At 49.1% G+C, this 14459-nt stretch overlaps 3 protein-coding genes across 4 annotated transcripts, besides 9 other annotated features; 1 reads left to right on the top strand and 2 right to left on the bottom strand.

Annotated features, from left to right (window-relative positions):
• Positions 1-180: 180 nt before the first annotated feature.
• TSTA_074250 (mitochondrial carrier protein, putative) lies at positions 181-1307 on the top strand (the record flags this gene model as incomplete). Its single annotated transcript, XM_002341390.1, has 3 exons — positions 181-210; positions 273-462; positions 523-1307. The coding sequence occupies 3 exons, from the start codon at positions 181-183 to the stop codon at positions 1305-1307; spliced, it is 1005 nt and encodes a 334-aa protein (XP_002341431.1).
• A 126-nt stretch (positions 1308-1433) lies between these two features.
• On the bottom strand, positions 1434-9688 carry TSTA_074240 (uncharacterized protein; the record flags this gene model as incomplete). Its single annotated transcript, XM_002341389.1, has 4 exons — positions 1434-3111; positions 3172-3287; positions 3348-8772; positions 8828-9688. The coding sequence occupies 4 exons, from the start codon at positions 9686-9688 to the stop codon at positions 1858-1860; spliced, it is 7656 nt and encodes a 2551-aa protein (XP_002341430.1). The 3' UTR covers positions 1434-1857.
• Positions 4122-4191: a microsatellite.
• Positions 5307-5349: a microsatellite.
• Positions 5862-5943: a microsatellite.
• Positions 6061-6159: a microsatellite.
• Positions 6483-6556: a microsatellite.
• Positions 6905-6943: a microsatellite.
• Positions 7421-7458: a microsatellite.
• Positions 8950-9019: a sequence feature (GA-rich).
• Positions 9067-9111: a microsatellite.
• A 2993-nt stretch (positions 9689-12681) lies between the features above and the next one.
• On the bottom strand, positions 12682-14429 carry TSTA_074230 (HMG box protein, putative). Of its 2 annotated transcripts, XM_002341387.1 has the most exons (4): positions 14382-14429; positions 13701-14322; positions 13316-13639; positions 12682-13259 (listed from the first exon to the last, which is right to left on the bottom strand). In XM_002341387.1, the coding sequence occupies exons 2-4, from the start codon at positions 14298-14300 to the stop codon at positions 13128-13130; spliced, it is 1056 nt and encodes a 351-aa protein (XP_002341428.1). In that variant the 5' UTR covers positions 14301-14322; positions 14382-14429; the 3' UTR covers positions 12682-13127. The 2 variants fall into 2 exon arrangements, with proteins under 2 accessions (XP_002341428.1, XP_002341429.1); XM_002341388.1 differs by having other exon boundaries at positions 13701-14429.
• Positions 14430-14459: the final 30 nt, after the last annotated feature.

Below are 14459 nucleotides of genomic sequence, written 5' to 3'. Positions count from 1 at the left end.
GTATACTTTGTGAATCAAGTCGTGACTTTCTTATCAGCCCTATCAAAACCATGTGGATCCGCTTCCGAGATCGAGGTATGATCTCATCGCAGTCTCAATTACAACTTCCTCATTGGTAGTACAATTCTATTCATTCTTCACTGAGATGCTTAGCTGAAGGAAACTATATACCAAGCTCCAATGCATAACAGTAACACCGATATCTGGCTTGTATGTACTTCCAAACGTCCTGTGAATCATGCACCATACATCCGGCTAACAGATAGACCAAGGCCGGAGCAATAGCAGCTTTTACAGTCGATTTTATCGTTTATCCTCTCGACACTCTCAAGACTCGGATTCAATCACCGAGATACAAAGAGCTATACACAGATGCTGCTACAGGAGCGGTCCAGCGAAGATTTCTCTTCCGAGGGTTGTATCAGGGGATATGGAGTGTTGTCGTAGCTACAATCCCTTCTTGTAAGTCAAAGACCACGGTATTATAGTGTATTCGGTTCATTGTTAACTCTTGAATTCTAGCAGGAGCATTCTTCACTACATATGAAGGCATCAAATACATCTTGAATTCAGCGGCCACAAAAAATTCCGATGATTCCACCATCAACAATAAACTAGCATTCAAGCACTCTCTTCCAACGCCAGTAATAAATGGGATCGCCTCTTCAGCTGCAGAGTGCGTGTCATGTTTTATCCTCACTCCAGCCGAAGTCTTGAAACAGAATGCGCAAATGGTCAGCTCATCAGACAATAACCGCTCCAGAGGAAAATCATCGACTACCTTAAGAAGACATCCGACCATGCAGGTTCTATCAACGTTCCGAGCTCATCCCACACATCTCTGGCGAGGGTACGGAGCTCTTGTTGCTCGAAACCTACCGTTCACAGCCATGCAATTCCCACTTTTCGAGTATCTACGAGAAAGAACACAAAATAAATGGCACCAAAAGCAGCAGACGGGGCACCAGGAGCAAACTGTCACAGAAAGGGCTCTAATTACGGCATTATCTGCCGGGTTGGCGGGCGGCGTAGCGGCAGTTGTTACTACACCGATTGACGTTGTCAAAACGAGGATTATGCTCAATGCCGCCACCGAGGAAGGGGAACAGAATGTGTCGTCTGCGTCTAGGAGGAGGGGAGCAGTGGCTGTTGGGAAGGAAGTATATCGGAAAGAAGGCATGCGTGGCTTGTTCAAGGGGGTTTTCCTGAGAGGAGGGTGGACGTCGTTAGGCTTAGGGCTGTATTTGAGTGCCTACGAGTCTGGAAGAATGTATTTCGAGAAGAGAAGAGAGGATAAAGATAAGTAGGATGCTTAGTGAAATATACCTCGACCTACCTACGTGAAAAAGTGTATGGATTTCAGGGTCATAGTTGTTTACATATCGCCTATGAACAGATAAATCGCTATTCATCATACACATCAATTGATGTCTGGTATGTAACTATAATATGGTCCTATGTAACGAGATTGAGTACAGTTGATACCTTAGTAACACATAGGGTCTAATCCAAAAGTGTCCAGTCATAAAATCACATCAAGCCATGTAAGCAAAAATATAACGGGCAAAAATAGGATGGAAATGAAACACCGTAAAACAAATTCAGGAATACAATAATTGGGTATTTCATACAGCGCCATCAAGCTTCTCAGTCGATATTTATAGAACAAACACGCCGTCGTGGATTGGTGAGAATAATTCAAAGATGACAGCACTCAACCAACTCAAAACACAAAAACATTAAGTCATTCAAGTCATAAAACAAATGATATCCGCTTGCGTTTAAATCATACCGCACAAAGAAGAGACATCACAAACCAAACATAATAAAACTCGGCTCTCGATAACGAGAGCCAGTTCAGAGACTAGTCAATTTCTTGAACCAGCTTGTCCTCTTCGTGCTGGGTGCACGAGACGGTGGTTCATAGGTGCTATCGCGTCGACGCATGCCATTTTCTCGTTCAAAATCACCATCTCCAGAGCTACTTTTCGCTCCTTCGCGAACTCGTCGGGATTCGCGCCGTCTAGAGCGCATTTCTTCAACCTCTTCGTCAGCCATATCAGGGTATTTGGAACGACGGCGGGCTTGTCGACGTATTTTACGTCTCGCCTCCTCGTCGGATGAAAGTGAATGAGAAGGACCATTCTCATTGCTAGGAGGCATATCCAGAACCGTAGGCACAATTGGGGGAGCTTCCGGAGGGTCGAGTACCTGTGAATTGATCCAAGACGATGTCTTCTCTTTTCCAGGCATGCCATATCCACGTGGGGCTTCAGCATGGTCTGGCGCAGTTTTCCTGCGGCTGACTCGTGGCCGCTCATCACCAGAGCGATGGTGTCTTGCGTACTCGTCATCTGATCGTCGCTCTGAGCGACGTCTGTCAGCTTTGGAGGCATGTCTCGATAACCCTCCACTCATTTCCACAGCTTCCCGTGTTCGCCTCCGTTCTCGTCGCTCTGGACGCATTTGAACATCTCTTGCCTCAGCTTCTCTTGCTTCCTGCACCTCTCTAGCACGTCGCTCCTCGCGAGCTGCGCGCCTTGCTCGCTTCTCCTCCCGTCGCTGTGCCTCACGTTCCATTTCCTCTCGGAGCTCTCTCTCGCGTTGCTCACGCTGCCTTTCTCGCCGAGCCCGCCGTTCTTCTGCTTCCTGAGTCTCCAGTTCGCGTGCTTTCTGCTCAGCTGCGCGCCGGCGCGCTCTACGCTCGATCCTCATCGCTTCCATATCATCTACCTCTGTGTCAACGTTCACAGGGCCAGCACCGGTAGTGAAGCCTTCGGCGTCAGTGTCTGGCTTGACAGACCGTCGCCGTTCACGTTTCACTCGTTTCTCTTCCCGTTCAGTCTCCGTCATCTCATCGCGTCGAGATCGTGATTTCCTGCGTTGAGGCTCTGGCTTGGATGGCTTCCTCAAAGAACCGAATAGGCCCATCAGACCGCCAGTTTCAGGCTTCTTTGCTATAGGAGCAGGAGTAGATTTTCGAGATCGCCGTTCTTTAGGCGGGGCTTCCACAAAAGCAATGTCATCCGGACCAGAGACCACTTCGGCACTTGGAGGGCTTTGCTCCGCTTCGACCATGACAGGATCCTCTTCGATCGGTTTCGCCTCCGACTACAGTCATCCAGAATCAGCAACAATGAAGAGCTTATATTGATTTTACAGAGAGCTTACCATTCTCTTAGACTTCGATCTTCTCGACTTGACCTTCTCAGAGACTTCGCCTTCCGCTTCCGCATTCACCATGACGATATCTTCATCGACGTCAAGTGCGTAGGGATCACGAACACCTGTACAATGATTAGTCACAGCCGAAGGAATTCGAGCATGGGACGAAAAGTTGAACTTACTACGTCTCTTTCTTCTTTCGCCACCCTCTCTCTTAGACGGCGAGGGTTTAATACCCATCAACTTGGCTGCTTTGTCTGAGATCTCTGGTCTATCCTCAGGAGGTGGAGAAGGAAGACCAGTATTCCCCACATCGACTGATAGGCGGCGCGAACTTGGCCGCGAACTAGGACGTGATTGAACGCCAGATTTCCTGACCGATTTGCTCCGCGAAGGCGGTGGTCCTCCCATGATGAAGTTAGAGAAGCCCATACCAGATCGACTTTGGCGTTTAGAGTCAGATCTTCTATCTTTATCTGTTGATGATCTTTCCATATCGACCTCGTTGTCTGACTCTCGTATCCTGTGACGCGCCGTTGAGTCAGACTTTGAACGAGAAGCCTTTGACCGTTCTTCTTTCACAGGAGCTGGCTCATCTGTTTTCTTTGATGACTTTTTAGGCGGTGGCGCTGCTGCCCAGAAACCCCATGAGGACGCACCTGCTGTGCGTTCAACCTTTGTACGTTCCTTTTTCGATGATTTTGTGGAGGGTTCAGGCGGCGGAGTCGGAGGTTTAGGAGGCGCAGTCTCTGAGATAGACTCTTCAGCGACTGGTTCCTGTGCAGCAGGAGGCTCTACCACAGGTTCCACAACAGGTTCCACCACAGGCTCTACCACGGGTTTCTCTTCCATCGACTTGAGTAATGATTCACGCTTCGAGGTCTTTGCCGGTGTAGATGACTTCTTGGTGCTAGAGGACTTCTTACTCTTTTTGGAAGGTTCAGGTGGTGGTGGCGCGGGCTCTGGCTCGGGTTCAGGTTCAGGTTCAGGTTCAGGTTCAGGTTCGGGCTCAGGATCAGGTTCAGGAAAGCTGCCGGGTATCGACTCATGTGAGATCTCCTCTTCTACAGGCTCTGGAGGAATGTCTTTCGGAACAGCTTTCTTGCTCGATGACGACTTAGACGATTTCTGTTTGCTAGAACCCTTTTTGGCTATTGGGTCCTCATAAGGCTCAGGCGCGGGAGGCGGAGGTGGGTCGTCAACAAGGAGGTTGTCGACAATATCGGTTTTCGCTTCCTTCTCTCTGGCCTTCTCCTTTGCTTTCTCCCGCTTTGATCTCTCAAGAGCCTCGATACGTTCAGCAACTGAAAGTCTTCCAACAGGTTTGGTTGCCTTCGACGTGGCTTTGGGCGGGGAAGCGGTTGGCGCGGCTATATCGTCCACTAGAAGAGCGGCTGGCGCTTCAGCACCTCCATCAATGTCAATTAGCAAGTCTTCAGTCCCTCTAGGCTTTTCTTCCTTTGCTTTAGTCTTGGGAGTTGCCGACGTGCCAAAAGATGCCCAAAACCCTCTAACTGCTTTCGCAGGAGTTTCCTCTACCAGCGCTGTTGATGCTTTCTTGGCCTTTGAAGATTTGGTGAAACCTCCCCATGCATCGTCATCCAAGAGATCATCCAAGTGTGGTTCTGGGGTGAGGCCCTGAGCTGGAGGTGTTGGTGCTGGAGGAGGTGGAGCAAGATCCTCATCGGGCATAGAAATTCCTTTCTTCTTAGCTTCCTTCTGCTTCTGCTTGCGCTCGCTAAGTGACCAGCTGTTCGAGACTGACCAAAAATCGTCTTTATGCTCCTCTACAACAGCTGATGGCTCGACAGTGGAAAACTGTGGGACTTCAGGAGCTTCAGGAGGAATTTCGATAGCGGGGATCTCTTGTCGAGGTGGGATGCCTTTTGCATTTGCCTCCTTCTCCTTTTTCTTCCTCTCTTTGGAACTCCAATCCTCCCATCCATCCCAGAATTCATGATTTCTTGGCGGCTCAGGTACAGGATCAGGTTCTTGCTCAGGTTCAGGTTCGGGGTCAAGGGCAGGGTTGAGATTTTCCTGTAATGGCGGTATACCCTTCATTTTTGCCTCTTTCTCTTTCTTCTTACGCTCTTTGCTGTTCCAAGTCTCCCATCCATTCCAAAATTCATGATTCCTTGGTTGTTCTGGTTCTGGTTCTGGCTCAGGTTCGAGTTCCGGTTCCGGCTGAACTGCGTCAGGATCAAGTGCAGGTGGTAGATCCTCCTGCAAAGGAGGAATACCCATCAATTTTGCTTCTTTGTCCTTCTTTTTACGCTCCTTGCTGCTCCAACCCTCCCAGCCAGTCCAAAATTCATGATTCCTTGGTTGTTCTGGTTCTGGTTCTGGCTCAGGTTCGAGTTCCGGTTCCGGCTGAACTGCGTCAGGATCAAGTGCAGGTGGTAGATCCTCCTGCAAAGGAGGAATACCCATCAATTTTGCTTCTTTGTCCTTCTTTTTACGCTCCTTGCTGCTCCAACCCTCCCAGCCAGTCCAAAATTCATGATTCCTTGGTTGTTCTGGTTCTGGCTCCGGCTCTGGTTCTGGAATAACCTCTGGTTCAGAAATAGGATCAAGAGCAGGTGGTAGATCCTTTTGTAATGCTGGGATGCCCATTAACTTGGCCTCTTTTTCCTTCTTCTTGAGCTCTTTGGAGGACCACCCTTCCCAGCCCGTCCAGAACTCATGATTCCTGGGCTGCTCGAACCCGAGCTCAGGCTCAGGTTCAGGTATGACTTCTGGTTCTGGTGCGGGTTCTGGTGCGGGTTCTGGTTCGGGATCAAGAGCACGAGGCAAATCCTTCTGCAACGCCGGAATCCCCTTGGTCTTAGCCTCTTTCTCCTTCTTCTTGAGCTCTTTAGCGGACCAACTTTCCCAACCAGTCCAAAATTCATGGTTTTTAGGTTGTTCAGCTACGGGCTCGGGCTCAGGTTCCAGTTCTGGAGCGGGCTTCAATTCTGGTTCTGGGTTTGTTTCGGGTTCGGGTTCGGCTTCAAGAGCAGGAGGTAGATCCTTCTGCAATGCAGGAATCCCCTTGGTCTTGGCTTCCTTTTCTTTCTTCTTAAGCTCCTTAGCGGTCCAACTCTCCCACCCAGTCCAGAATTCGTGGTTCCTGGGTTGTTCAGGCTCTGGCTCAGGCTCAGGTGCAGGTTCTGGCTGCGGCACTGGCTCCGGTTCAAGTTCATGTTCATGTTCAAGCGCAGGCGGAATATCCTTTTGTAATGCGGGGATGCCTTTTGTCTTAGCTTCCTTTTCCTTCTTCTTAAGCTCTTTTGCCGACCAACTTTCCCACCCAGTCCAAAATTCATGGTTCCTAGGTTGTTCGGGTTCAGGTTCAGGTTCAGGAACTGCTTCTAGCTCCGGCTCCGGTTCAGGCTCGGCCTCAAGTGCAGGTGGGAGATCTTTCCGTAATGGGGGAATACCCTTGGTCTTGGCTTCCTTTTCCTTTTTCTTAAGATCTTTAGAGGACCATGTCTCCCATCCAGTCCAGAATTCATGGTTCCTGGGTTGTTCAGGCTCAGGTTCAGGTTCCAGTTCTGGTGCAGCTTCTGGATCCGGCTCTGGCTCAGGAATGGGTTCAGGTTCGAGTACAGGCTCAGGGGCGATATCTTCAATCAGCGGAGGAATACCCAATTTCGCTGCGTCCTTTTCCTTCTTCTTGCGCTTTGAAGGAGTCCAGTCTTGCCAGCCGTCCCAGAACTCGTGGTTCTTTAGCAGCGGTGGTGGCGCAGGCTCTGGCTCCGGCTCGGGTTCGGGTTCGGGTTCGGGTTCGGGTTCGAGTACCGGCTCAGGGACGATGTCTTCTATTAGAGGAGGAATACCCTTCCTGGATGCTTCCTTTTCTTTCTTTTTGCGCGTTGCGGGAGTCCAATCTTGCCAGCCATCCCAGAACTCATGATTCTTTGGTGCTTCTGGTGTGGGTTCGGATTCGAGTGACACTGGTTCAGCTACTGGTTCAGGCTCTGGTGCAATATCTTCGATCAGTGGAGGAATTCCCAATTTGACTGCTTCCTTTTCCTTCTTCTTGCGCTTTACCGAAGTCCAGTCTTGCCAGCCATCCCAAAATTCGTGATTCTTGGGAGCCTCTGGAGTGGGCTCAGGCTCAGGCTCAGGTTCGAGTACTGGTTCAGGGACAATATCTTCTATTAAGGGAGGAATACCCTTCCTGAGTGCTTCCTTTTCTTTCTTTTTGCGCGCTGCGGGAGTCCAATCTTGCCAGCCATCCCAGAATTCATGGTTTTTGGGCGGCTCTAGGGTAGGCTCAGGCTCAGGCTCAGGCTCGGGTTCGGGTTCGGGAGCAATATCTTCGATGAGTGGGGGGATGTTCTTTTTTACCGCTTCTCTCTCCTTCTTCCTGCGCATTAGTGGGCTCCAGCTTTGCCAACCGTCCCAGAACTCGTGGTTTTTAGACGGAGCTGGTGTGGGCTCTGGTTCAACAGGTTCTGGTTCTGGTTCGGCCACCGGCTCAGGTATTGGATCAGGTATTTCTATCCGAGGCGGTATCCCCTTTTTCACAGCTTCCTTTTCTTTCTTCTTGCGCTGAGTAGTAGTCCAGCTATCCCAACCATCCCAGAACTCGTGATTTTTTGGCTTCTCAACTTCAGGAACAGGTTCTGGCTCGGGTGCAACTTCCTTCTTTTTACCGCCAATTCCCCAGGAGCTGAGCCAGTCTTTTTCGGGTGGCGCAGCTGCGCTGGGAGCTTGCAAAGAAGAGCTTAGGTCTTCTATAAGATCCTTGGACTTGTCCTTCTTCCTGTTAGCGATGCCCCATCCCCAACCGGACTCCTCTTCAGGTTCTTTCTTCGTATCGGTTTCGAAAGCAGCCCAGGCATCTTCGGCTTTTGACTGTGCTGGTTCCGCTTCAGCTCCCTTTTTGCCTGCCTTCTTCTTATCTTTCTTTCCCGGTACCGCCCAGACATTATCAATGACCGGTTCGGAATCGGCTGCTGGCGCTGTCTCTTTGGGGAAATCCAAGTCGATGATGTCCGCTTTGTCATTTTTCTTGAATGCAGCCCAAATATCATCAGTGTCGGTCTTCTTTACTGCGTCCTTCTTCTTGTCTTTGGTTGTCCAGGCTGCCCAACCATCCTCAGTCTGTCCTGTCGCTGCCTCAGATGCCGGTTCTTCCTTTTTCACGGTCTTCTTACTACCCCACGGACCCCAATCATCTGTAGCAGGAGGTTCCTCGGCGATGCTGTTCTTCTTGGTCTTGCTATTCTTGCCGACGGGAGTGAAAGAACTCCAGCCATCGCCTTCATCTTTCGCATCCTTTGAAGTACCGACGTCCGCGTTGGATGTACCCAAGTCTCCAAAGTCGAAGCCAAGGGAGCCTGTCGCCTTTTTGTTCTTCGAGTCATTTAAGCCCCAAGGACTTTCATTTTTAGCTGGTGCATCCTTTCCTGCAGAGGCATCGTTGCCGATTGAGCCGAATCCCCATTTGCTGCCAGTGTTCCAGTCTTTGCCCCAACCTCCAAAACTAATCCCTCCACCATTAGACGTTCCTTTTGCAGGTTCAAAGCTCAGATCCAGTTGTGGTGCATTGTCATCGAGATTGATATCCTGGAACGTGTTTCGGGCGGATTCTCCAAATGCACCGGATGTCGGGTCAAGCTAGATGGCATTAGCAAACAAGTGGTCTTCTTTATTTGCGGGTAGTCCCTCTTACCGAACTTTTCTTCTTCTTGTCTTTCTTACCCACAGCAGTAAAACCGGCCCAACCATCATCGTTGTTACCGTCCACATCATCAGCCCAGCTGAGGTTGTTGGTGGCTGTACCAGCAGCCGCGGCTCCCTCTTCTTCCTTTTTCCTTCTCTCTTCCTCCTCTTCCTCTTCCTTTTTCGATTTCTTCTTCTTCTTGCCGCTTGTGACCTCGCCCCAGCCGTCACTGTTTCTATCCCCGTTGTCGCCGCCGTCATCACCACCTCCACTTCCACTTCCACCACCACCACTTCCCCCCGGAGGCTCTATTGTCTCGTCGTTTTTCTTTCCACCGTCGCCGCCATCGCCAGATGCACCGCCCACAGCCTTTTTGGCGGCCAATTTTGCTTTTTGCTTTTTCCCGTGCTGACGAAATCCATGCGTACTTTCAAAATCAATTGAAGACGCGGGCTTCGTCTTGATATCTCCTGTGGGGAATTTGTTGCGATCGTTTGACGGACGGGCGGATCTGCTTTCGACTGGCTTCGCTTCAGCCGAGGCTGGAAGAAGCGTGTATTCAGGTGGTAGGTCATCGTGCGCTTCGGTATAAGACGGCGGCGGAGTACCGTAGCCAGCGGGCTCCGTATTCTGTGATAGGACCTCGTTGACCAAAGCAAATGCGTTGAATAGCGCCAGTTGGAAGGAAGAGGATTTGCAGTCGATACGCTTCTGTTCGTGATGCGAATCTTCCAATTTCTTGATTTTCGTGCGATTCTTTCCGGTACAGCAAGTATCTACCAGCCCTATCTGCCCTTTACGAATATCTGAAACGTGACATTGAGCCGAAGATTCAGGATGGAGCGCAATCCGAGAGTCGAGGGCTTCCATGGCGTTCGAACTTGACCGACAAACCGTGTCTCAGCGGTAAGGGAACAAGCATTGAAGGCAATGATTAATCGGAGACTTTAGGTCTCTTTTAAGCGCAGCGAACCTTTGACTTAATTGAGTGTTGCGACATCAACTATAATTGAAGTGCAGAGCCCCGCAGGTTTGCGACTTAGAGAACTGTATTCGGTAAGCGCCGATATATAAAGATATGCGCCGCTCTTTGGGAAGCAAATAAAGCAAATACCTTCCGTGTAAGATCGCAATCGTACAGCGCAATGTGACAGTATCTGGAAGAAAAAGGTGCGTGCAGTAATTAGTATGTAATACGTTGACCCTCTGACCGAAGGGTAAAGGGCGGTAGATATGAGGTTCGGGGTAAACTAGGCTCCGGCAGATGTTTGTTGACCGTCATTCAATCGAAATGTGATCGATATGTCGATGTTCAAGGATCGTCGTAGTACTGGAATCCTTAATCGTAGGACTTCGGTCCTAATATCGTTCTTTCTTGACTCCCCTTTATGAAAAAAGGATCAAAACGGAAATATGTGAAAGGAAAAAGCTCTAGTCTTCAAAGCAAGCTCATTCGTTGACTGTGAGAGACTTCCTGCAGTGGATTGACATGGGTTTTGGTTAGTCTAAATGTGACTAGAGAAGCAACCAAGTAAGGGGGGATACATAAATGCAGATTGGTTATTGCGTGGATTGGATGGTGGTGTGGTTAGTGAATTTTTGTTAGAGGGGGCTGGGCCGCTGGGGATGATACAGCCAACCACAACAAACAGTGGGACATGGACGGGATGGTGATGGAGGGGGGACTTTCAAGCCTTCTGAAGCAAGTCCGAGTAGTGAGCACACTTGCACCACGCAGGCACCCAGCCACTCACTGCTCGAATGTGATTTGCATGGATGGCATTGGAAGCTTGATTCCGGCCTATGGGAAGTGCTCTGAGTGCAGGTAGGCAAGGCTAAGATAGGGGCAAAGCGGTTCAAGCTTATCGAGGAAGAGAGTACTTCTCGGCGACTTACCCGGAACTGTGCAGTGTGAACACTCAACAAGACAGTTTGCCTCGGCGTAAAGGATATCGCGTTAACGATGAACGAACTGCAACACAGTCCTGTCTTCCAGAGACACCTGCTTATGAAAAAGAAAAGGAATGGAGAAGTCAAACTTCGAAGGACTTCGGAGGCGCCAAGATTTGCGCTAGGTTGCTAGGTATGGACACTATCGTCCAGAGGTCGTCTGATGTCGTCTGGTGGAATGCGACGATAACAATTAGGATGAAGGGAGTTGGGATGATTCCCGTGACTTCTTTGCGACCCTTGGGAAGGTGCGGGGAGCAACGAGGGAAAGGACCGGCCCGCGCGAACTGTAACCAAGGTAGCGCCTTCCGTATCAGACCAATATCGAGATGCTGGCGACTCCCTAATCAGCTTCAATTAGTCTGTGTTAGACCACAGTGGACCACAGTGGGCAACAGTGTCGTGCTGTCTCGATACCAAGATAGGAGTCAACAACAGCCGATGTCCAGGAACGAAGGACGAAAAGCCGAGGTCGCAAGCTGTTTGATGAAGAAGATGAACAACAATGTACAAAGTCCAAGATGCGCAGAGGACAAAAGATTGACTGCAACTCTTCGTCAATATCTTCTCTCCGATTACCCTGGAACAATATAGGATACAGTGTTTATCATACAAGGACAAGTACAAGGAAGTATCAGGATCAATTGATGTCTTGAACTTCGTAGAGTTGAATAGTTCTACAACAAAAACATGAGTCACTTGTCACCAAAACAATCCAGATTTCTTTACCCAATGAACACGTCTGCATACCATACTGCTTCCTCGTACCCAATTGTGGCTAGTTTACTCCATACCTTAAGAACCTCTTCGTGTTGCATCAAACGTAACCATTTTTTCACTCTCTTCACCGCATCGAAGGCGTTGCGATGACAGGAGCCAATCAGCGACGGCTCGGGATTGATTCACGACGCCAAGGACGAATACGGTTAGAGCAGGACCCCCATTTTGCTTTTTTTTTTAGCCTTGTTAGTGATTCCTGCCTTGTGGCCTCAGTCCTTATCTCCTTGACCTGTCAATGATGAATTGTGAATTCAACACAAGCTGGTTACGAATAGACCCCAGGATAAAAATCTAGAAACAGGCCCCTCGGTCTGAATCGAAATGATTATCGCCCGTCCGGAGTACGAATCTTTCCAAGGATTGGTGTATGCCAGATTGTCTGCCCGTCACCTTGACCCCAGCCATTGGACAAGTCAGCTAGTGGAGATGCGATGACTTGGGGCTCACGATTCACTACTGCACGAGGCTGGATGTGTATTGGGCGGCGAGGGACGGCGCTTAGCCAATCTTCAGCTAGCTAGCTATTCCTGAAATTTCTCGTAGGGAATACCTCATTCCTCCGAAATGTTTGGACGAAGTAGCCAACCTCAAGGTAAAAGCCGGATTGGCACAGACGTCAATCATGACATTGGATTCTCCGGCAAACCATGTCAACTCATAGATAAAAACTGACAGTGGACCCTGCCTCCGTCATCTAGGTTTTCTGCCTTATACTGATACCATGCAACCTACATCGGGCCTTCCGGTTGACATGACATAAGCCATTTATGTTTGGGACTTATATGGCTGACTGCATGTATTACCGGAAGAGTATGTGCATGCATTGATTTCTTCAACATCTACCTAGGTAGGCTTATCTACAGAGTCGTCTGCCACTGACTTAAGACAACTACTGACAGAACGAGGTCCATAATGGACCCGCAAGTACATTGACAGGAACCGCCCACCTAACCTTACACTGTCTATATGTACAGGTACGGATGTATGTCATTCAACCACTTAATGTCATGCATCAAATATAGTACGAGAGAGCGTTGAAAAAACTCTAATAATTTATATTCCTATGCATACCTACCTGACGTTCCGCATCTCCAATCTACAATAATTCCTTATGTGGCAGCTCGCCTATTTATGTACAGAATATCCCCTTCACCGCCATTATGATCAGACAGGCGCATATCGGAAAACCAGCCATGCATGCATGCATGTAACTGGATGTTGCTGTCGAATCTGAGATTTTGAACTTTGACGTCCGTTTCTTGAGATCTCAGACCCCCGGTTCCAAGGTAATCTTGACAGGAGTACATGGGCATGTACGTTTACTAGGCATCGAACCTGAATTGAGTCTAAACACGAACCCAAGATACAAGTACATTCCTTCAGGGTGGTACAATAAGAAAAAGAGACAAAAGAACGAGACACCAAACCCATCCGACCGAGATATACAGATACAGAGCAATCAATACATAGACAAGCGACAAGAAACTCAGAAATCATGAGAAGGGATATTGGTATCTCAAACACCAGCACTCATTCTATTGAATGAGCTTCCTTCACACAAAAAGACAACAAGAAGAGTTTACAGATCAACCTGTCCCTCGGCTTTTTGCTTACTGTTTCCTTCCTTGATAAACAATGGCTCTTCGCCGTAAGTCTCGCGGTATTCGGTGATATATCGTTTCCGGTCATCCTCTGCTTTGGCCAAGTAGACCTATTGTCTACCTTAGTGATTTGCATCTAAACCCAGATTTGCGGTCAACTACATACCTGTTTCTCACTGTCTGTAGTATTGGCCCAGTCGGCTTTGACACGCTCTGCGATATCTCTGACGGGAAGACCTCGGTATTCTCCAGTAGCCACGCGCTCCTTGAAAAACCACAAGAACGCAGAGACGGGTCGCTTCACTTGGCGATCGTCGGGGATTTGACTCAATTTGATGATTGGTGACTTCTCATGCTTTGTCATATACTTGGGGAGTAGCTTGCGGGCGGCGTTGGCTTGTTTAATTCGTAATGGAGTGTACGAATGGATCCATTCCTTTAATTTCTTCTCATTCTCTTCACCCAATTTCGCTGCTTCTTGGTTCAAGGCCTGTCGACAGACATAATCAGTATTGCTGATGATTGTTTACATCAGACTAAAGAAAACATACCTCGCGCTGGTAATCAGGAAGCTGGCGATACTGGACTGCGATATCACGAAGAGCACTGCCCTTGTTCAATTCAGTAACACCCTTGAGTTTCTCGGAAACAAACAGATTCCAGGCAATCGGACTCCTCAATTTCGGCTCTTCCTTCTTCAACGCCTCCGCAATCAATTCCTTTATCGTATCCTTGACCTTTTGCGCCTGTCTCTGCTCTCGTCTCTTTTCTAGGGCTCCTTCAGACAGCTTGCGGACTTTCTTGACCTTCTTGGCCTTCTTCTTCTTGGGCTTGCGCTGCTTCAGAGTCTCCCCGCCATCGGATTTGGGTGGTCGTCCACGACGTTTAGGTGCGGGAGTATCGCCGGGAGCAACGCTAGACGTAGTTGTAGAAGTAGCATATTGATTTCTTTGTGACACTGCGCCAAGTTGTTTTAGGGTATTTGTCCCGTTTCTGGTCAAAGGAACAGCAGCGCGGTTGTCTGCGAGACGGAATACGCGTCGGACATGGCTCACAGCGATTGGGGCACGAGTCGATAGAGTTGCCTTTTGTTGGAGGTCCACCTGATGTAGGACACGGCGGCCCCGACGAGCTGCGAAAATCAATTGCATTGTTGCAATTGTCGATGGACAACTGGGAGAGGAAATGTAAGCATCCGACGGATTCTTGATTATCGTCAGATGATAGCGTACGTTTTAATTTGCAAGTTTCACCCTTGTTTGAGGTCAGGAAGGGAGGCTGGGGTAGCTCCTGTTCCGACCGCGTAACTC

The sequence above is a fragment of the Talaromyces stipitatus genome, genomic scaffold (genome assembly GCF_000003125.1).
Source record: "Talaromyces stipitatus ATCC 10500 scf_1105507295523 genomic scaffold, whole genome shotgun sequence".
Taxonomy (NCBI): domain Eukaryota; kingdom Fungi; phylum Ascomycota; class Eurotiomycetes; order Eurotiales; family Trichocomaceae; genus Talaromyces; species Talaromyces stipitatus.
This window is presented reverse-complemented; position numbering and strand designations above follow the sequence as displayed.